At 36.0% G+C, this 24176-nt stretch overlaps 1 protein-coding gene across 1 annotated transcript; it reads right to left on the bottom strand.

The window, feature by feature from the left end:
• Positions 1-9765: 9765 nt before the first annotated feature.
• LOC138322374 (uncharacterized) lies at positions 9766-16169 on the bottom strand. Its single transcript, XM_069266413.1, has 6 exons — positions 16082-16169; positions 15088-15483; positions 14332-14745; positions 13260-13343; positions 12575-12757; positions 9766-10342 (listed from the first exon to the last, which is right to left on the bottom strand). The coding sequence occupies exons 1-6, from the start codon at positions 16137-16139 to the stop codon at positions 10254-10256; spliced, it is 1224 nt and encodes a 407-aa protein (XP_069122514.1). The 5' UTR covers positions 16140-16169; the 3' UTR covers positions 9766-10253.
• Positions 16170-24176: the final 8007 nt, after the last annotated feature.

Below are 24176 nucleotides of genomic sequence, written 5' to 3' on the forward strand. Positions count from 1 at the left end.
ACACGGAAAAAAGCACAAAGGGAGAAGGAAAAAGAAGATGATACGGAAAAGATATTACGAGAAATTCTTGCGAAAATGAACATTTTTATTTCAATGACCGATTTTACAAACGGTCTACTACGTGAACTTGTTGAAATTTCCAGACAGAATCGCGTGCAACCAACGCGTATCGTGGAGATACCAAGAAGAGAGAGAACATTAAATACCTCGATTGGAGAGGAAAGTCTTCCAGAAACATCCGAAACGGGATATCGATCTCCGACACAGGCAATTCAACAAGAGATAAATGAACTGGCTCTCAGAAATGAAGGATCGAAAATTAAGAAAAGGATCAACAAAGACTGGAGCCTGATTCTGAACAGCAGAAAACAGACATTTTGGAAACAAATCAACCACGCCAATCTTGCAGAACAGTACGAGAAATGGCTAGCTGAAGAGGAACCAATATTCCCGCGTAAGTTCAGAATAAAATCCATTTTGAATGAACCGACCGAACAAACGAAAATCCGTGTCGGTGTAGCGGTAGAAAGAGTCAAAGGAGAAATCGAATTACTCAGATTAAGATCATCTCTATGTCAAGAGAAAGTAATAGCCTTTGATGAACAACTGAAATCCAAAATAAAAAATGTCGCTTCTGGAAGAATTTCAGAAATATTACTGGAGATGTGGCAAAAGGAATGTGACTTGGAAGAAAACAAGTCAAGAGATCGCTGGAGATATAAAGAGGTATGGCTTCTGGACTATAAAAGAAAGTATGGTACAGAAGTAACAAAAGAAAAGAGAAAGAAAACCAAGCAAAACAATAACAAGAATGAAGCGGAAACGGTCCTGCCATCTGGACAAATGAACTATGCATCAGCGGTAAGGATGCGACCCAGATCTCGAACACCAGTCAACCGACTTCCGCCACGACAGCCAAGAAGGACTACCAACACCAATAGAAACGTACCTAGGAGAACCGCAAAGGCAATAATTCCCCATATGAAAAATACCTACCGCCAAGGATATAATTTTTCCCAGTACGGAAGACGACCCGGCGGCAATTATCATAATCCTAGAAAGAGCATGAATAGTGAGAGAAGGATAGCATTTAAAAATAACACACAGGGTTACTACAGAAACGGTGGTACTACATACATCGGTCATGGAGCCAGAAACTATTTTTTAGGAGGAGGCAAAGCAAACCGAGGACAAAAGTTCCAATTTTAAGAAGTGGAACCAACACCTGTTTGATACCAAATGAAGACAAACGTATTGATCCAAAAGTAATAAATCTGTCCAATAGACAATTAAATGATTCCCAAATTAAATTGTTATCCAAAGGTCTCAAATATACTCCAACGCCAAATTCCAATAATCAAGAACTCAAAACGGATATTAAAACCTATACTAGAAGATTAAGATTAGCGGAGTTTTTTCATCAAGAGAATGAAAATGAAGATAATCAAATTAACGATGAAGACCTTGTGAGAAATAAATCATCATTCAACCCCAGAAAAGGTAGAAACAACACACTAGATGCCGTGTGTGAAACGCTGGAAAACCTACCTCTTAAGAATGAACAAACAAATCTGAGGAGCAATTTAACGAAAGATGAAGAAAAATGCCTTAAAAGCCTTAGCAAATGACAACACCATAATTATAAAAGAAGCAGATAAAGGAGGCGCGATAGTAGTGATGGACAGAGAATTCTATAAAACGAAAATTACGAGCATACTGCTGAATGAGGAATATTACGTCAAGGTAGATGGTAATCAGGACAAAATATGCAATGCAGAAAATAAAAAGACTCATCAGCAACAACTTAAATACTACAAAAATAACCGGAAATGAACAGGATTACCTAACACATTTTGAATTCAAAGAAAGCTGCTTTTATGGACTACCGAAAATTCACAAATCAAAACAAATTAAAGAAGCAATACAAACACAAAATTCAGAATATATAACTTGTTTAAATCCTGATGATTTAACATTCAGACCAATTGTGGGTGGACCGAATTCCCCAACCCAGAGACTCAGCAACTTACTAGATATCCTGCTTAAACCATTCTGTAAAGAAGTAAATAGTTATGTACGGGATGATATGGACTTTATTACCCACCTCCCGAAGGAAGTCAATGAAAATTCGAAACTTGTAACGATGGATGTCGTGAATCTCTACACAAATATCACCAAAGAACTGGGACTGAAGGCAATTGAATACTGGTTAGATAATCACCCAGAGAAAATACATCATCGTTTCAAAAAACAATTTATCCTAGATGGGATAGAACTAGTATTATCTAACAATACTTTTATGTTCAATGACGAACATTATCTACAAATCAAAGGCACTGCTATGGGCACGAAAATGGCTCCAACGTATGCGACCCTTACACTTGGATATTTAGAAAAAGGACTTTACAACAAAGCTGAAGAAATGTGGGATACAAACTTCAAACTGTACCTAATTAATAACTGGAAACGATATCTGGATGATTGCTTTATCATATGGAACTTCGATGAAGAACGTCTGACAACATTGTTCAATCAACTTAATATGCTAGATCAAAGCATAAGTTTTACTATTGAAGTTGATGACAAAAAAATACCATTCTTAGATGTTCTAGTTCTGAAAAAGGATGATACCATAATAACAGATATTTATTACAAGCCAACAGACACACACCAGTATCTTCATTTTGGATCATGCCATCCGCGACACAATAAACGGGCAATTCCATATAATCTTGCTCGAAGGATTTGTACCATAGTTAGTGAGAGTGAAACAAGAGACCTCCGCTTGAAAGAATTAACCAGTTATTTGAAATCTCAAAAATATCCTACCAAACTGATAGAAGATGGAATCCGGAAAGCAAAAGAATTAGACAGAACAATGCTCCTCAGTCCAAAAGAGAATCAAGGAACAGAATCTTTAATATTACCATTAGTAACCACACATAATCCACGGAATAAAAACATAACCGGAACAGTACACCAACTAAACAATGTACTCCAAGCAGATGTACATATGCAGAGAGTGCTGAAAAACACAACCTTCATCAATAGTAAACGCCAACCCAAAAATCTGAAGAGAGTACTATGTAAATCTAACTTCCAAACCGAAGAAAATTTCACCGTAAGAAAATGTATGGACCCACGATGTGGAACCTGCGACTACATTACAGAAGGTCAATCTTTCAAATTCCACTCCAGAACATTCGTAGTGAATGCAAATATGTGTTGTGATTCGAAAGACCTCATTTATGTAATAACATGCCCCGGATGTAAGGAATTTTACATTGGAGAGACCAGTAATACACTGAGGGCCCGTGTCCGTGTACACAAACAACATATTAATGTACCGGAGTACAGGAAAATAAATTTAAGTGAACATTTGGACATTTGCGGAAAGAAAAGGTTTACTATATTTCCGTTCTATAAAATGTTAAATAATAATACCATCCAAAGAAAAGAACAAGAAAAACAATTTATTAGAACTCTGAAACCGAAACTGAATCGTTTGTTGTAATTGTATAAATCAATTGTTATATGTATAATTACCTCCCTTAATATGACGTCACAATACACAATGACTATACTGTCATGACGTCATCTTATGTTGTTAAGCATCTGAAGAACATGATGAAAGCGCTAATGCTAAACTAACAACGTGTTTCATTTTTTTTTTATTTTTCTATATATATATATATATATATATAAGTAAAAAAGAACCGTGTCCATGTGATGGTTTCCATATACATAAAAAGAAAACACAACTATATTTGACCAGAGTCAAATGAATAATAAATTTAAAAAGCTTTAAGGTAAGCATGAAACTAAAAACATAACTTTATAAGTAGTTTATTATAATTTGGATTCGTCGAAACTTGTTTGCATGTTGAAATGAAAAAGTAGATATCTTAAAAACAACTTAAATATTTTCATACTTTTAAAAGTTAGAAATGAGATTTAATAGTCTTACTGGTAACATAATGCCATGCATGTCTTTCACAAAGAGGAGAGGGGACTATCACTTTGGTCCGTTTTACGATTGTCAAGATTCATATTTCGCGGTAAGTATAAATATGTTCCGCCAAATATTTTTTACGTCCCTTTCCGGCTATTAGACGCACCGGGTAAGTGTAACGAAGCTGCGGTGCGCTTCGTTGTTATATTTTCCGGAAATTATATTAACCGAGACTTTGGCGAGACTTCGCTGGGAACGAGATCTCGGGACTGCGCCGATACTTTCAGTTTTCTACCGGGCCTTGAGAGGTAAGGGTTATGTTTTTAAATCCTATGTAATTTTTATATACTTTCCCTAATTTGCTGTTAGTCTGTAGTTTGGAAATGCATTAACATTACTGTGTGTGTATATTTCGCTGTCAGTCGATATTTTTGCAATATTTTTGAGTTTGAAATACTTGTGAATTTGTGCAATGTTGGACTTGGCATGTCTCGCTTTTAGACGGGTTTCGATAGTAATTAATAGTCTTCACTCTTGCGTTGAGAGCCGTTGGTAGGCTGGAAAAGAATGGGAGCCTCCGTTAGTGAGTTTCGGGGTAGCCGTTAAGGAGATATTTTGTGCATCTTCGCTCGAGAACGGTGTTTGTGAAATTGGAGGTTAAACTATCGATAATCGGCAGGTGTGTAGCGCCATGTGCTCGGTCTTTCATTGATGGACTGGAGTTAATTATGACAGCGGAAATATGAGAATATTAGTAGCAAATCTGTCCATTACACACTACTTCCCACTGAGCCACGCGGGTATTTTCTTGTTGTTGACTTTACATAAACGTTAAACGTTAATAAACTGTGAAATGAATTTGATGTCGTCCATTGTCCATACTCACTAGTACCTTTGAATATTGTAGCGACACATAGGAATCTGCAAGCTAACGCGGCAGTCGAACCCAGAGCAAAACAAATTAATTGTATCATTCTACTCTTTGCTAATGACTATGGTCGTAGCAAACAAGTCGTTACGACACACAGTCTAAGACCAGCAAATTAAACTGGTAAGACGTGTCAAGCCGTTGTGATTACCAGACAGGTGTGCCCAAGACCACAGCCCAAGAAACGAGGTGAGTGTTTGCGATGTTGTTCTATCTTTATGTTCTTAACTTTATGTTTCCATATTCTTTTGGGCTTTGCATTTAGTGTTTAATATTAGTTAAGTGTGTGCATGCATCAGATAGTAAGGTTAAGTAGGTCAGGTACGGGTGCGCATCAGTCATGCGTATCGTGTTTACGTGTACATCTCATGAGTACATTGTTACGTATATAAGTTGTTGTGATGTTCATGAATATAACTCATTATGTGTGAACTTTAGTTCTCTTATGATTATGACAGTTATGTATAGGATATAGTTAACTTGTGTATTATAATAGTAGGTAATTTCATGTATTGAAGTGTTAAATTGATATAATTATTCGCTGTGTAAAGAAAGTATGAAAGAGTAATGGATTGCGTATGATGTACATCTGTATTTTGCAAATGTCTGGTCTCAATGCTGGGGATTGACATAACCGTATGTGAGGATACGGCTACTAGACATCTCCAGTTCTGAGCGTAGACGTACTCGTACACGTAGACGTACGCGTATTCTTGGGTCGTATCAAAAGTTAAGACACATGTACATAATTAAAATGTAGTCTTTTCGCTAGTGATAAAATAAGCTAATATTATCAATTGGAAATACAACATGCATTTTTCATTTGACAAAGCTGTAACATAGATCTTACGTATACGTATATGAATATTTTAAGAATATTCATGAACTGAAAACCATCATGAATGATCATGAATGTTTATTCGTGATAATTCATGAGTTATTCATGAACTACAACTTGCAGCAGTATGTACAAACAATTAATGAATATTCATGAAACTTTATGAACTGGAACAATTCATGAATATTCATGAACTTGAGTCATGTTCATGAAGTTTGTTGAATGCAAGTTGGAGTCAGCGACATCATATTTTCATAAACTCTACTGGGGGTCAAGAATTCTATTGGAATCAATTCGATATTTGATGAAACAAATTTTATGATAATAGGTACAATCCATATATTAATATATAACATCAGAGTTTAACAAGAAATCACCAACAGTTAAAAAGAAACCTATATTTGTAAAGAATGATAGTTTATATGGGCAATTTCATTCAATAACATTTGACAAAATTTCACAAATCAATATCTATGCATAATCACTATAGCAATATCACTGTGCAACAATTTCATGTTGAAAAAGAACTGCAGATTAATCAAAACTACTGAAAGCGTTCATCTGAGCTTAAAGAAATCCAGGAATGTAATATTTCGTTCACTAATGTACCAAAACATCCATTTTAAGATGAATAATTTTTCCCCTTCCATACGCCAGCAGATGCAGCACCCATTTTGGATTGTGACTTCTTTGGCGGGAAATATATATAGAAGTCATGTGACTCATGTGGTCATGTGACAAGTCATGTGACTTTAGTGGATATTCATTAAAATTCTTCAAAATGAATGAAATAGCATGTCAAGAATAATTCATGAAGTTTTATGCATAACTGAAATTCATTAAAATTCTTCAAAATAAATTAAACATTTTCATTCATTTTGAAGAATTTCAATGAATATCAGTCATGCATGAAATTTCATAGATGATTCTTGACACATCGATCATGAACACTTATGAATGTTTCATGGATTCATAAAACTTCATGAAGAGTTCATGAGAGTCATTTGATAAATATTCATGAACTTTTTTTCATGAACAACAATCTGCTGATATTCTTGAAAGTTCATAAATCATTCATGATTTTTCATGATGTCGTGAATACCATCTCGCAGGGGTAGGCATTATAGTGATATATTCTAGCACGAAAGTCAAAAGTTCATTTTAAGCATGTATTATTAATTTGGTCATTTTTATTAGTGTTATAATTATTCATAAAACATGATGTCATATAACTTTGAATGTAGTATAAAACAATTTGTATTGAAACCATAACATATTGTTATTTTTTCTCAATGATTGGGATTCTAAGCAAGTGTTTTAGTTTTTAAATCCGGCAAATTTTCGCAGTAATAGTACTGTTTCTTTAAAACACCGACTTAATATAACAAATGCCAAATTTGACTTCTTGTAAATGTGGTGAAACATATTTGCTGTCCGAACACAAATTCAGCCTCGGCGGATCATGTGTGTGCTTCAAATTTGATATCAGTATATATATATATATATAATATCTATTTCCACTTTGTAACGTGGAGGGTAAGGTTAACATGTTATCTCATTAATTACACAAATCAGCATCCGGAATTAATTGTCATATGATTGAGATAACCAGGAAATCTGTATTGACAAAACAATGACTCATAACCCCTTTTACATTTACATATCATAACAAAAAGCTGAATTATACCGTATATTACAAAAAGACATGACACTTACATTTCAAAAGTGATACATATATATATTGAATAAGGTTCAGTGAAGTCGTGTGGTGAATCAATGATCAAAGTCTCAATACAGTAAAACTAATATCGGTGATATTTCGCCCCATTGGATTTAATACATAGACTTGTACACAGCTGGTTATTATGTAGGAAGTTATAAATCCCATAAAATATATCAATATTTATGTAACGATGCACGTATGGGGAATGCCTTGTTTTGAGCATTGTATTGTCAATTATGTGTATACGGTCTACAGTAATCGGATGATGCTTCGCGGTCCATTCCAAATATCGATACCCTACACTATCCTTCGATATAACCACTAAAAGCGTAATCCTTAAACACACGGTTATAAAAAATGTGGGGACCTATGAAATCAATTTGTTATAAGCATAGATCGTTATACATTTAATAGTAACATCTTACAGGCATGGTGATGGGAATTAAAAAATACTACATTATTAACAAAATGTCGTTGTTATCATGTTAGTAATAAACGCAAAGTATACCATGTTACTTATAATTTTAGACTACAATTTAACGTGTGAAATACTTTCAGTATTGCTGTTACATCATGTATTTACAGACACTTTGTCTACTGCACGGGCGTTAGATCTCGCGAAATCAATCGCCAGGGGAATGTATAAATAATGCGACTCTTAATTGTAAAGTAATAATTTAAAAAAAAACAAAAAAACACCATTATCGGTCATGAAAAAGCGAAATGAATTTACCGCAAAAATAGATTGATTTATATATAAGTTGACTTTTTGAAGTTGAAGTGTCTATTAGGACCATTCTAAGGTTCCACAGTTATTGGTCGATTAATTTGTTTCCGTTATTTAGAGGGATTGTTGAATATGAGTGAGATACAAAGAAGGTGGTCGTTAATCAATGAAGATAACACGGATGTGATACCACAGGTGCTAAACGAGCCTACATACAAGTGGTACAACCGGAGATCCATTTCCTCTAGAACAGGAACGACTGAACAACATCAACAGCGAGGTAGATAGTCTATAGGACTCTGTAAACTTTGAGTTACGGACTTGGGACAGTTAGTAGATGAATGCGATTCCGAACGCAATGTGTTGGACAGTTGAATGTTTGTCTCTTCCACCGGCCAGATTCTTAAGGCAGCACTATCAGTCTTCTATTGGTTCGAAACAATGCACAAACTATTCAGAAACTTCACCACAAGTAAAATATTTCAATTATTGTACGGGAAAAATAGGCAAGAATACTTAGCTGTCTTAATCAAAAGTTAATTAGATAAAGATAGATTTATCACATAATCCGCCTGATATCCAGTGATTTCGCCCGAGTAATATTTTTGCGTATGTTCACTAGTGTAATATAACCTGGAGCGATTTTCATTGGCTAGACATTTTATTTTGACGTCAGATAGAAAAAATAAAATGACGTCAGGAAAAATGACGTGACGTCAGGATTACGATGACGGTGGGACAAAATGGCGGCCTCTGCTGGATTTTCGGCATACATTTTGACGTGAAATTCTTTGTCATGTAAGTATTTGTTGTTATGTGTTAAAAATATCTTAAATTTGTGTTAATTTCATATGAAATTTTAAGAAAACTCGTCTAGAAGTTTTGATTTTTGCTCGCGAAGGCTCGTAAAAATAAAAACATCTTAGACTCGTTTCATAAAACCTCATATTAAATGAGCACTCATGTAAGATCCTATATATGTCAACTATTGTAGAATATATTAAATGCTACAACTACTTCATAACAATGTTAACCTTCACAATGCAAAAACAGTCAGCTTCGGCATTTAGAAATATTCGCTACTACAGAAAGAATGAAATGAAAAACCATGATATAAGATTCCGATCTTGTTATTAGTTGTTTACTGTTCTTGACCTTTTGAACTCCATTAAATGTACTGTCTGCCTTTGGCCTTCACACGCCGGAGGGGTCATTTCATTCAATTTTATTATCGTAAACTGTACTTGTCTCCTTTGTCTTATTGTGATTTCCACATGTATTGTTAATTTTTATGTGTTTCTTGAACAAGAGAAGACAATCTTGACAATTTATTCTGTCTACAGTCAGCGTTTACAGTTTATAATGAAATGCAGAGAGAGAGTTGCATCAATCAGTTTTGAAGCATTTTATCATGTTTTATTATATTTCCTATTTATTGAACGCCTCTTTTTAAAGCAATGACAATGATATATAATTAAAACACATGGGGAAATTGATCGATTTCTGTTTATAGATGAATTTATACATGCCTCCTTACATTGTCTAACAAACAGCTAGAGAAAGTCATTTGTTTTCCTGACGAGTTGTGCCCAGCTGTTCACAATATACCGCTATTCTATAGACGAAGATCGTGATGCTCTTATAACAAGTTTGATCTCAGGCTTTTGGTTCTAATCCTATTTAATGTTAGGCTACCTTTTACTATTTCTGTAGGGCAGACGCTAAGATTTGACCATAAAATCAAAACAAGAAAAGATTTAGTTGTACCATATAGAATTTTATCAAGAACACATTTAGCTTACAAATCATCATATCTCTGATCGTAATCCATATTGATCATCGACCATTGTATTGTAGATATGATTTATACTACTCGGCAATCTGACTTTATTTAGATGTCTCCTGTCTGTTTCGTGATGAAATCGATTTCAACATTCAGTTATATAACACCATGCTAGTTTACACTTCTCTGTATTTACACCTCCATTACCGCAGTATTGAATACAGTTAGCAATACCTACGATACTTCATCTTTTTGCCCAATAGTTTAAGTTCAATAAACTCGTTTTATGTGATTCGCCGGACTCAGCCTCTTGCTATTCTTCCCTTTCCTCCCTTCCTTCCACTCTTTTTCCCATCACGACGTCGTTTTTTATTCCCTTTGGATCCTCTCTCTAAAACGAGAAAAATGTTTTATTCCCTTCGATTCATACCATAAATATACAAAAGTAGAAATGTCTCACACTTGTCGCAGGTGGTTAGAAAAGACGATCTTTAGCAAAATATATGTTTCAATTGTAAATAAGATCTGTCCTACAGTAGTATGTAGGGTAGGGTTGTCGGTAAACGCTGATGTTCTCTGTACTCTATGTTGTAAATACTCAATATCTGTTTTTGTTATAAAATGCTGAGTGTAAAAATACCATGTTCTCCCTATCCGCAAATAATCTAACTCAAACATCCACTGGGTTGCATTTATGTACGGTGTGAGTCGGATACTGTTTGACGTCTTTCAAACAAGGCCAAAGCAACCTCATCTGTCAGGCGCGTATCTGGAAGGTTTTGTGATATACGCAAAATGTTAGGCGAGGGGTCTGGGGGCCACCCGAGCCCCCCCCCCCCCCCCCAGTGGGTGCATGGCAAAACTACTAAATTCAACATCCTTTTGGAGGGAGTTATGTTTTTTTTTAATTTTGAACTTTTTATCAATTATTAACCTTCATCATATTGTACTGCCAGGTATGGTTTATAGTTGTATGTTGTTACAATATACATTACAAATAAAAGGCCCACTACCTTTCCGGAGTAAAATTTACAGGTTTCTTAAAAACATTAGTAACATAAAAAAATACATATCAATGGCCGACGATGAGGTAACAACACCAAACATATGCAAGATTTATTCCTTAATATATGATAACTGTAGATCGAGCTTCATTCCGCTGTTTTGCCGTCTGGCGCAGTAGTATTCAAATAATGCGCAGTATTTAGGATGACGGTGGGAAATAAAAGACGAACCGCGTTATGAAAATTAACATTTTATTTATTTTAATTAATTTTTACAGGAAATGATGATGAGTGTAGTATTAACGGTAAGTTAATAACTTTAGTTACTCTATACAAAATTATCGATCTCGTTTTACATTCCTATTTAAAAAATAAAATAAAAACCGTTTTGGAAAGGTAGTGGGACTGTAAGTCCATAGTTTATAGATCTCAAAAATATCAATATTGTCCGCGCACACACACTTCCAAAAATCGAATTACGCATATGTTAAAATCGTGACTGTTTTTGCATGTGTAAAATTGTATTTTCATATATGCATAAATCGATTTTCACATATATATACTAGAATCTTAAAATTATTTTTTAGTTACAACAGTGACAGTTATAATGCAACGATCGTTTCTATTTTAAGAAGTTTAAAGAGAGTGAAAATTTGAACAAGTCGAAGATATGATTTTTGATTCTAATAAATAGCCTGGATAATATCATGTGGAACTGTATATGAAACGTAGCTACCTCGCTCATACCTCATACAATAGACTGTCATATTGTATGAAGGTCCAATTGTAATGTTTTCGATGATTTAATGTTATACGTAGTATAAATTCCAACTAACATCAGAGGAGAAGAAAAGTAATATAATAAAATTAATACTGTACGAAAAAAACCCGTCAGCATGATGTGTACGCAACTGCGTTTTTACGTACGGGTATATACGTCCCTGTCTGTAATGACCAGCAGACTTCGTATATTATTTGTATTTTCTATTTCAAATCATAGATTAACTATATGATACTAGAACAAGTGCAGAGAAAAGGAACGACACTTATGATTGCCCCGGGTCACTACGACTCTGCCGCCTATATACATTGTATTCTACTTTCACTTTCAGTTCTATCCTTTGTTTCTATTGGTTGTTTCTAAACTATCCTTTCATTGGACCGGGAAACTATAAAAGAGCGTGTCTCCTTCTCTTTCGTCAGTCTGTAGAAGCTTTCCTGCCTGAGCAGACTCACTCTTCTCTCTCTCTCTCTCTCTCTCTCTCTCTCTCTCTCTCTCTCTCTCTCTCTCTCTCTCTCTCTTTGTTGTCTCTATGTGTAGAGTGTGTGTTCGTTGTCGGGAGTAGCTATGTATTAGCTGACATGTGAGTGGTGTATTGTGCACGTGCAATGTTGTAGTTTGCCATACGCTGTATGAGCGGGGCTTTGTGTCATGTATATATATTATTCGTCTTTCTACATGTTTGTATATAATAAATATCATTCGAATGTATTTCTGTTGTTCGTTGTAACTGCTTCACGGAACCCCAAATAGAACCTGGGTAGACGAGGTCACTCCTCCTACATAAGCATGAACCGTCAGCTGAGTACCTTTTACATAAGTGTAACACCGGACTTACTGTAGGATTGATGTGGCTTTCTCTTCTTCCGACATGGTGTCTCAATCATGGTCCACGGACTACAGCCGTCTGAGATCTGTTTGGTTCTCACTAATGTTACGTTATACACACGTACCCCTTCCTCTCCTACCCCACAGAAATCCCGGGCAAGTGTTCCTTTCTTCTTTTTGTTATACTTACACTCTAAAACAAATCATGCAAGAGGACATCGAAATCAAACTATTTACATACGTTTTTTCAAATGTTACATAATGGGTTAAAAATATCTATTTACTATAATAAGTATATTTCTGTTGACTTCCGATTGACTGACGGCAGGGTTGTTTAGTAGTCACAGCATATTACAAAATGCCTTCTCTCTGCGTCGCGTCGCTAGTTCTTAGAAAACCATATGGGGCGGATGCCAGGTACTGAAATGAGATAGGTTACTGTTCTTCGGGTTATCCGACTTCCATCTACCTCATAACAAGGTTTGTCCGTAAATGATCCTGTAACTAAACAACCCAAACATATCTGTAGGAATTTGTTATAACTTAAAGACAAAGGGAGGTAAACTGTATGAAATCATTAGGTTAACGATATCTCACTAGCTGTGATTTAGTTTACTTTTACAGTTTAAATGTTCTCTCAGATAAATTTCATTCTTGTGATGATATCAAATATCATAATATATGTCAATACTTACTAATGCACTTAGCGCCTTTTCGATTGCCCCTAAACATTTGCCCGCATACCTCGGCGCCAGTTGGGTTTTCGTTCGTTTTCAAAACTATAAATATAAACCAAGATCTAAAAAAAGCATTATATCAAAATACTACATTTAATTTACTAGTAGGTATATATAATGTAACATGCTTAAGGTAGAAAAAGGATGAAGTATAAAAGATTTATATTCATTACTTCTCCCAAACATCCTTACAGTTTTTTTGTAAATGAACGAACATTATATATTTACATATGCATTCTTTATGAACCGTGAGTAACACTCACAAGTAAGTGATCCTATCCTCCACATTTACGTTTTAACATTAACTCTTTCCGTACCTTTGTCGTCTTATAACTTCTTTCTATGCATTTCTTCTCGTATACCCTTTACGTTCATATATACAATGTAGTGCAGAGACTTTTTTTATATATCAAAATCTATATAATTTTTTTTTAACCGAAACTTGACGATTTGTCTAGATTTGTTCAATCATATTTGATGGGGTAGGGAGATAAAGTGATACAAGACTATGCTTATTCATATCCTCCGACAAGCTCATTACGAAAAACAATGCCTACCTAAAAATATGACTATATATAACTATTGACAGCATTTATTTTATTCCGAAATAAAAGTGGAAACATTATGAACGTGCGAATCACCTATTTATACTTGTAAGCGTCCAACTATTCTTAAACGTATAGATATTTTAGGGATAGCTTACTCCACTCCAATTATTGTGGATATAAAGCACGAGTTATTGTGACATTTTGAACGATTGCATTTGTCCTAGCTTTGAAACAAAATGTATATTTTGTCAAAATCATAACTATCATAAATATCATAGATATTTCAAAAACCTTCATGTAATTCGTTTCCAGGTACAGTTAAAGATTACCATACGGATAAAGAACTGGGGTATTAAAAGTCTGGTGAACTGTAAGGTTAAATGTGAGAAAAAATGTTTATGTTAGAGCTTAATAAAGTGGTCTTATCAACCAGGTGGTCTTTATACAGAGGTGGTCGCTAAGACAGGTAGTCATGTACTCACATTTAAAGCAGATAACAAACCCAGCTCCAGCAATCCGGGAATCGTCTTTGCTATGGCGGCCAACAGCCCTCTCAAGGCTTAAGACTACCTTTTGTCCAGCTGGAAAAATGTGAACGACAGGTGAGCGATTGGTGTTGAACTCAACTACTTTGTCTTTAGATACAGCACGAAGGTTCTCGTATTGCGGCTGGATGTCCAGGTAGACTACAGACAAAGCCAGTCTAGTGAATCCGCCGTGGTTACTCAGAAGGTGAGGATGAAAAGTTTTGTTACACGCTGGTACATCTTCATTGGCCGTCTTTGTGGTATAGAGATAAGGCCAAGCTTCGTGACTTCGAACCACGCCATGTCGTGTTGTGTCTTCGTCTATATCTATTTCAAACGTCTTGGTGTCATCACACATCTTATGAATCACTGCGGGAGAATAAGAGGGCTCAGTTTTTTTAAAATCATCATATTATAATTCTTCTAAATGTTGACTAATATATCTATCCCTGTTTCTAATTATTTACATTATTTTATAAAGCTCTGTGACATTTACACAAAAGTCTTTTTTCACGATTAACAAAAAAATCAATATGGAAGTCCCAATTTGTCATAAAGTTTCTTACACATTCGCCCATAAGTCTTCAATGGTATCCTTGGTTTACGATTGATGAAAAAAACAATATTGCACAAACAAAAAAATGCCAAATAAATGGAGGGACTATATATACATGTATATTTATACAAAAATAACTGATTGATCTGCCTTACGTGTATCTTTGATGCATTGCCAGCTCCTAACATGTAAAGACTGGATGCATTGTCCTAAACAACTTTCGTCGTCGTCGAGGTTTCTTATGATCACGGGGAGTTTTGGATATGACACTGTGCACATATTCTTCCAATAACACTCGCTTTTCTCGATCATCATTTCAGACGTTAGTCCAGTACAGGATCGCGTAGCAGGTATGCCTTGTATATCTGGGTTGTATATGGAGTAGCCTGGCTGGCACGAGAGCTTAGCAAATGTGCATTTCCGTCCACTCTTAACGCAAACGGTGTTGTGTTGACATGTGCCACCACGTGGAAAGCTACTTCGTCTGGAGCTGGCGGTTTCTCTGTAGTTAGCATTGTCGCACAGAGTTAAACCAGTACAAGGACGGAAACCTACAACAAACATGTTGGTGTAAGTCGGTGAAACAGAACTTGCAAGGTATACCCTTTATATGTTAAAATCTAAATAAAATACAGGCAAAATCAAAACGTTAAAGATAGATACCATAGTGCACAGAATTGCATCAGGGTAACGAATCCGAAACCCAAATAGGACAACTGCAAGATACTGGCTGTTATGAGATGAATTTTCTTCAAATGTCCCGGTTTTCTCCCCACCTTCTCAACCTTAAACGGCATACCTTAATTTACCTTGAATTTTATTAGAGTTTGAAATAATAGCAAACAATGATAATAAAAACCATTTACCACAAATGTCCAATGTTAGTAATCATGGGTAGTAAATAGGTCAGACATCCCGAGTTCGATTTTAACCAGAAATGAACATGTTAAATGTTCCTATACATTGTCATTCTTTTGTACAGACTAAGTATTGGTAACAAATCCACATGTCCCTTGTAGCGGGACATGACAACATTTTCTAGCTATACAATAAATAAACCAAAATGCTATCATAAATGTCAAAACATAATTGCTTTAGATATAAATAAAAGTTAAAGCATACTAAAAAAACACATTCGGAAATACGTACCTGAGATAACGGAAATGACTAACAGCACAAAGCGCGCTGTTACCTTGGCAGCATCCATCGCGGCAAGGCCGTCTCGCCGGGGCTGCGATTCCAGGGGACCAATGTTTACATTTTACTGTAGTGGATACAGAATCTTATCGGTACGCCGACAAACATACTGCTGCATTTCCTTGCCTATCACAGCTATCATAAATAATTTGTCAAAGATGAAGCTCCCATCGCAGCATTTTAAGCGAAGATTGGTTTTTTGGTTTTATCAGTTTAACGACCTATTGCCAGCCAAGGTCTTTTAAGGACATGCCGGATTTGTTCGTGGAGGAAAGCCGGAGTACCCGGAGAAAAACCACCGAACAGCGATCAGTACCTGGCAACTCGCCGAAATAGAATTCGAACTCGTGTACCAAACCATTTTTCATCCTGCTTAATTTCAATTGATTTTATGAAGGCCCCATTTGAAACAATCCTTTGACAGTTAGGTGAGCGTTCGACCTTGTCCTGTGCGAAAACCTCTGTGTCCACTGGCTAGTCACATGTAAATCACTATAAAAGTGATTCTGCTACTGTTATCACACTTATGATGTTGTAAAACCTTGTGGATATGATTTTACAAAATTCTGTGATAGGGTTTTACAACAGTCTGTGATAGGGTTTTACAACATTCTGTGATAGGGTTTTACAACATTTTGTGATAGGGTTTTACAACAGTCTGTGATAGGGTTTTACAACAGTCTGTGATAGGGTTTTACAACAGTCTGTGATAGGGTTTTACAACATTTTGTGATAGGGTTTTACAACATTCTGTGATAGGGTTTTACAACAGTCTGTGATAGGGTTTTACAACTGTCTGTGATAGGGTTTTACAACAGTCTGTGATAGGGTTTTACAACAGCCTGTGATAGGGTTTTACAACAGTCTGTGATAGGGTTTTACAACATTTTGTGATAGGGTTTTACAACATTTTGTGATAGGGTTTTACAACAGCCTGTGATAGGGTTTTACAACAGTCTGTGATAGGGTTTTACAACATTTTGTGATAGGGTTTTACAACAGTCTGTGATAGGGTTTTACAACAGTCTTTGATAGGGTTTTACAACAGTCTGTGATAGGGTTTTACAACAGTCTGTGATAGGGTTTTACAACAGCCTGTGATAGGGTTTTACAACAGCCTGTGATAGGGTTTTACAACAGTCTGTGATAGGGTTTAACAAAATTCTGTGATGATAGGTTTTTACAACAGCCTTTGATAGGGTTTTACAACAGTTTGTGATAGGGTTTTACAACTGTCTGTGATAGGGTTTTACAACTGTCTGTGATAGGGTTTTACAACAGCCTGTGATAGGGTTTTACAACAGTCTGTGATAGGGTTTTACAACATTTTGTGATAGGGTTTTACAACATTTTGTGATAGGGTTTTACAACAGCCTGTGATAGGGTTTTACAACAGTCTGTGATAGGGTTTTACAACATTTTGTGATAGGGTGTTACAACAGTCTGTGTGTTTTAGGATTTTACAACAGTCTGTGATGGGGTTTTACAAAAGTCTGTGATAGGGTTTTACAACAGTCTGTGATAGGGTTTTACAACAGCATGTGATAGGGTTTTACAACAGTCTGTGATAGGGTTTTACAACAGCCTGTGATAGGGTTAAACAACAGTCTGTGATAGGGTTTTACAACAGTCTGTGATAGGGTTTTACAACAGTCTGTGATAGGGTTTTACAAAAGTCTGTTATAGGGTTTTACAACAGTCTGTGGTAGAAACTGTCTGTGATAGGGTTTTACAACAGTCTGAGATAAGGCTTTACAACAGCATGTGATAGGGTTTTACAACAGCCTGTGATAGGGTTTTACAACAGTCTGTGATAGGGTTTTACAACAGTCTGTGATAGTCTGTGATAGCAACTGTCTGTGATAGGGTTTAACAACAGTGTGTGATAGGGTTTTACAACAGTCTGTGATAGGGTTTTACAACAGCCTGTGATAGGGTTTTACAAAAGTCTGTTATAGGGTTTTACAACACTCTGTGATAGGTTTTTACAACTATCTGTGATAGGGTTTTACAACAGTCTGTGATAGGGTTTTACAACAGTATGTGATAGGGTTTTACAACAGTCTGTGATAGGGTTTTTCAACAGTCTGTGATAGGGTTTTACAACAGTCTGTGATAGGAACTGTCTGTGATAAGGTTTAACAACAGTCTGTGATAGGGTTTTACAACAGTCTGTGATAGGGTTTTACAACAGTCTGTGATAGGGTTTTACAACAGTCTGTGATAGGGTTTTACAACAGTCTGTGATAGGGTTTTACAACAGTCTGTGATAGGGTTTTACAACAGTCTGTGATAGGGTTTTACAACAGTCTGTGATAGGGTTTTACAACAGTCTGTGATAGGGTTTTACAACAGCCTGTGATAGGGTTTTACAACAGTCTGTGATAGGAACTGTCTGTGATAGGGTTTAACAACAGTCTGTGATAGGGTTTTACAACAGTCTGTGATAGCAACTGTCTGTGATAGGGTTTTACAACAGTCTGTGATAGGGTTTTACAACAGTCTGTGATAGGGTTTTACAACAGCCTGTGATAGGGTTTTACAACAGTCTGTGATAGGGTTTTACAACAGTCTGTGATATAGGGTTACAACAGTTGATAGGTTTTACAACAGTACAACAGTCTGTGATAGGGTTTAACAACATTTTGTGATAGGGTTTTTACAACATTCTGTGATAGGGTTTTACAACAGTCTATGATAGGTTTTTACAACTGTCTGTGATAGGGTTTTACAACAGTCTGTGATAGGGTTTTACAACAGTATGTGATAGGGTTTTACAACAGTCTGTGATAGGGTTTTTCAACAGTCTGTGAAAGGGTTTTACAACAGTCTGTGATAGGAACTGTCTGTGATAAGGTTTTACAACAGTCTGTGATAGGGTTTTACAACAGCCTGTGATAGGGTTTTACAACAGTCTGTGATAGGGTTTTCACAACAGTCTGTGATAGGGTTTTACAACAGTCTGTGATAGGGTTTTTCAACAGTCTGTGATAGGGTTTTACAACAGTCTGTTATAGGGTTTTACAACAGTCTGTTATAGGGTTTTTACAACAGTCTGTGATAGGGTTTTACAACAGCCTGTGATAGGGTTTTACAACAGTCTGTGATAGGAACTGTCTGTGATAGGGTTTTACAACAGTCTGTGATAGGGTTTTACAACAGTCTGTGATAGGGTTTTACAACAGCCTGTGATAGGGTTTTACAACAGTCTGTGATAAGAACTGTCTATGATAGAGTTTAATTACAGCCTGTGATAGGGTTTTACAACAGCCTGTGATAGGGTTTTACAACAGTCTGTGATACGGTTTTACAACAGTCTGTGATAGGGTTTTACAGCAGCCTGTGATAGGGTTTTACAACAGTCTGTGATAGGAACTGTCTGTGATAGGGTTTTACAACAGCTTGTGATAGGGTTTTACAACAGTCCGTGATAAGGTTTTACAACAGTCTGTGATAGGAACTGTCTGTGATAGGGTTTAACAACAGCCTGTGATAGGGTTTTACAACAGCCTGTGATAGGGTTTTACAACAGTCTGTGATAGGGTTTTACAACAGTCTGTGATAGGGTTTTACAACAGTCTGTGATAGGGTTTTACAACAGTCTGTGATAGGAACTGTCTGTGATAGGGTTTTACAACAGTCTGTGATAGGGTTTTACAACAGTCTGTGATAGGGTTTTACAACAGTCTGTGATAGGGTTTTACAACAGTCTGTGATAGGGTTTTACAACAGTCTGTGATAGGGTTTTACAACAGTCTGTGATAGGGTTTTACAACAGCCTGTGATAGGGTTTTACAACAGTCTGTGATAGGGTTTTACAACTGTCTGTGATAGGGTTTTACAACAGCCTGTGATAGGGTTTTACAACAGTCTGTGATAGGGTTTTACAACAGTCTGTGATAGGGTTTTACAACTGTCTGTGATAGGGTTTTACAACTGTCTGTGATAGGGTTTTACAACAGTCTGTGATAGGGTTTTACAACAGTCTGTGATAGGGTTTTACAACAGTCTGTGATAGGGTTTTACAACTGTATGTGATAGGATTTTACAACAGCCTGTGATAGGGTTTACACAACAGTCTGTGATAGGGTGATTTTTACAACAGTCTGTGATAGGGTTTTACAACAGTCTGTGATAGGGTTTTACAACAGTCTGTGATAGGGTTTTACAACAGCCTGTGATAGGGTTTTACAACAGTCTGTGATAGGGTTTTACAACAGTCTGTGATAGGGTTTTACAACAGTCTGTGATAGGGTTTTACAACAGTCTGTGATAGGGTTTTACAACAGCCTGTGATAGGGTTTTACAACAGCCTGTGATAGGGTTTTACAACAGTCTGTGATAGGGTTTTACAACAGTCTGTGATAGGGTTTTACAACAGTCTGTGATAGGGTTTTACAACAGTCTGTGATAGGGTTTTACAACAGTCTGTGATAGGGTTTTACAACAGTCTGTGATAGGGTTTTACAACAGTCTGTGATAGGGTTTTACAACAGTCTGTGATAGGGTTTTACAACAGTCTGTGATAGGGTTTTACAACAGTCTGTGATAGGGTTTTACAACAGTCTGTGATAGGGTTTTACAACAGTCTGTGATAGGGTTTTACAACAGTCTGTGATAGGGTTTTACAACTGTCTGTGATAGGGTTTTACAACAGCCTGTGATAGGGTTAAACAACAGTCTGTGATAGGGTTTTACAACTGTGTGTGATAGGGTTTTACAACAGTCTGTGATAGGGTTTTACAACAGTCTGTGATAGGGTTTTACAACTGTCTGTGATAGGGTTTAACAACAGTCTGTGTAGGGTTTTACAACAGCCTTTGATAGGGTTTTACAACAGTCTGTGATAGGGTTTTACAACTGTCTGTGATAGGGTTTTACAACAGTCTGTGATAGGGTTTTACAACAGTCTGTGATAGGGTTTTACAACAGTCTGTGATAGGGTTTTACAACAGTCTGTGATAGGGTTTTACAACAGCCTGTGATAGGGTTTTACAACAGTCTGTGATAGGGTTTCACAACAGTCTGTGATAGGGTTTTACAACAGTCTGTGATAGTGTTTTACAACTGTCTGTGATCCCGAGGGTAGAATTCTCCTATCCTTAATATCCATATACGAGAAAGACTTTTTCTCTTTTACTTTAACATGTTATTGCAATTTTACAACTATAATATCCCACCGATTTGCGACTGCAAGTCAATGCTCCATACTTGAGCATTGCATGATATTTTAAACACAAACCTCGTTGTTTGCATCTTTAATAGCAAAACCAATAGTGTCTGAAAAGTAAATGTTGCATTTTTACAAAAATATGTGATTTTGGTGACGCCTTGACGTCACGAGGCTATATTGCATGGGTGGCAATATGCATAAAAGTGCATTGCACGAAACAAACCAGTATTACAGACGTATGTATTCATATGTATAAAACATTTTAATCTCTGTTTAGTTGCTCTCTCGTTGTTTCTATCCACTATCTTCAAAGTGATTTTTAATTCGGTTCCAGTAGCTCGTACACGTGGTCGGGTAGGAACTCCCGATTTTTTTCACTAATCTTTCATGTTATGAGCCTTTTTTTTCTTTTTTATAATCTATTTTGTTTTATTTTTGTGATCAAGTGGAGTAAATTGGCTGACAGTATTCCTCGGTAAAACAATACCATAAAATGAAGAAAATCCACTGCTATAAGTATAAAAAACAAAATGCTTTAGATATATATAATCATCATGTGTTTTGAATAATTGAAATACCGTGTATAAAGAATAATTCAATGCAAGTTTTCGCATTGTAATCCACCCTATTCTGATTATTTACCCAACTTAAAGCTGTTCAACGCTTAAACTGTAAACAGCAAAATTAAAATTTTGGGAAACATTCTAGTTTATACTTTGTGAACAAATCACATTCTAAGCATGCATTATTTAATATGTACAAGACGAACCGGTTTCATTCAAACGTAACGTCGTATTCGATTTGACGTCAGGTTCGTACTAAAATAGAAACGTTTCTCTAACTGGGACATGCTGCTATTTCGTTAAATACTTGAGACTATCAAAATGAAACGAACTATATCTGTTTCCATAAGAAAAGGTTAAATTTATTCCAACAAATAAACTAATAAAATATATCGTGTATACATGTATGTGTAGAATGAATATACGTACCCTGCCTGCTATACCTTTCGGCCGGGTACGAATTGGTTCCTAAATGCCGTAGTGGAGCGCTGCCTCCGAAAATCACTCGGGCACAGTTTTCTATAGTATTAACATCTACCGTACCGCTCACTCGACGTCATATTCACAATTTCTGGACTTGCCGTAAAATTCCCCTTCAGAAAGACCTGTATATGTATTACGTAAAAAAATAATGCCTCTGTGGGAATTTCATAAATTATGTGGTTCAGTTTTATTGCCTAGTAAGTAGGCGATATCGAACAAGTAAGATGAAATGCAAATAAACGTTTTATAACGGTTTGCATAATTATTACTTTGCTCCATTAGCAGTAATAGGCACCAATCGAACAAGTAAGATGAAATGCAAATAAACGTTTTATAACGGTTTGCATAATTATTACTTTGCTCCATTAGCAGTAATAGGCACCAATTGTAGCTCTAAAGACGACACCATTTTCTGTCTGAAAGTCTTTTGAGCTACGATATTGCAGCTAATGTATGTGTTGTCATGAAAATGGCTTTTGACTGAAGAAATCATATTTTAAGAACTGATATATACTGCCTTGCATATTGTTTCAAATGTACATGTACCATATGCGTACAGCTATACCAGTCCGCAGCATTTTTGCATGCGTAATTTAGAAAATATAGTTATAACAGGAACATTCATCAAGAAAAGGTCACCAAATCATTGAAATATGTGATAATTTTATGAGCTGAATTCAGTTTTATCTCTGTCTCTGGGGTTTAGATATAAATCTGTTTGAATACAGTATACGAAAAAAAATCACACTTTTCAACCATGATATGACATACCTGTCTATACTGTGCGCGAAATACAGGAAAAAGTCTAATACAATAAAACATCAATTTTGCTTCTACGCATTGGGGAAACACTCTACTGTTTCATGGATGTAAAGTATATCTATTAAGAACGTTCATAATTTGATATTTATTTTTGGATTTTGAAAACGGTCACCTTTAGGTCAAAACGGCCAATGCGCCATACCTCTGTTCTGTTATCATTTTAGTTTTTCACGAGTTTTAAGCATAAAACTCTTTTGTCATTTCTCGGATGTCTTTCATCAAATCGATACAAAACTGGACGTAGAAATGTTTGTTTTTAGTTTAACTCCGTTTGATATTATTCCCCAAATCAGCTCTGTACATTTTATAGAGTTTGTTAATTATTAAACATTTGTTAAAGTACTAACTGTCAAAGATAAACCCCTTTTGTATTACAGGTTACACTGTTAAGTGTAATGTATAAATAAAAGATAAATTTAACTTGGCCTTGCAGGTAGGGCGTCCGACTTCTACTTGCTAACTCTATTGGATATTCGTAAAAGACGACTAAATTTAGGATCTAATCTTTTCTCTTCTTCCTGTTTACCTTTCTTCTTCCTAACGTCTCCCTTGCCTCACTTTGGGCCTTTTGTTGAGCGCTCGCCCCTGCGAGGATTGCTCTGGGTTCTGTTCCCTGTTCGAGACACATCAAAGTCTATAAATGTGGTAGTTTCTGCTCCTGCTAGGCGTTCAGCATTAAGGGAGTGAGACGACTGATACGTCCGTTGTCAGTTATAATTTGACCGGTGTATTACTTAATGTCTCTGACAACATGCTTCAGTGTTAAAGCACTAAAAGGGCGAGATTTCCACTATACAAGAAGGCATAACACGAATATACCACAAAATTCCAAAACACACACCTCACATTTTACACATGGAAATAATTCTGACGTCAATAGAATAAAAAGCAAACGCAATTTAACTATTTTGATTTTCATCGAACTGAACCGCATATGAGAATATACATCCGTTACGATCTTCCATACTAAACTGCTGATAGAAGCAATCTGGATTTTATCCTTAAA

This window comes from Argopecten irradians, chromosome 4 (assembly GCF_041381155.1).
Source record: "Argopecten irradians isolate NY chromosome 4, Ai_NY, whole genome shotgun sequence".
Classification (NCBI taxonomy): domain Eukaryota; kingdom Metazoa; phylum Mollusca; class Bivalvia; order Pectinida; family Pectinidae; genus Argopecten; species Argopecten irradians.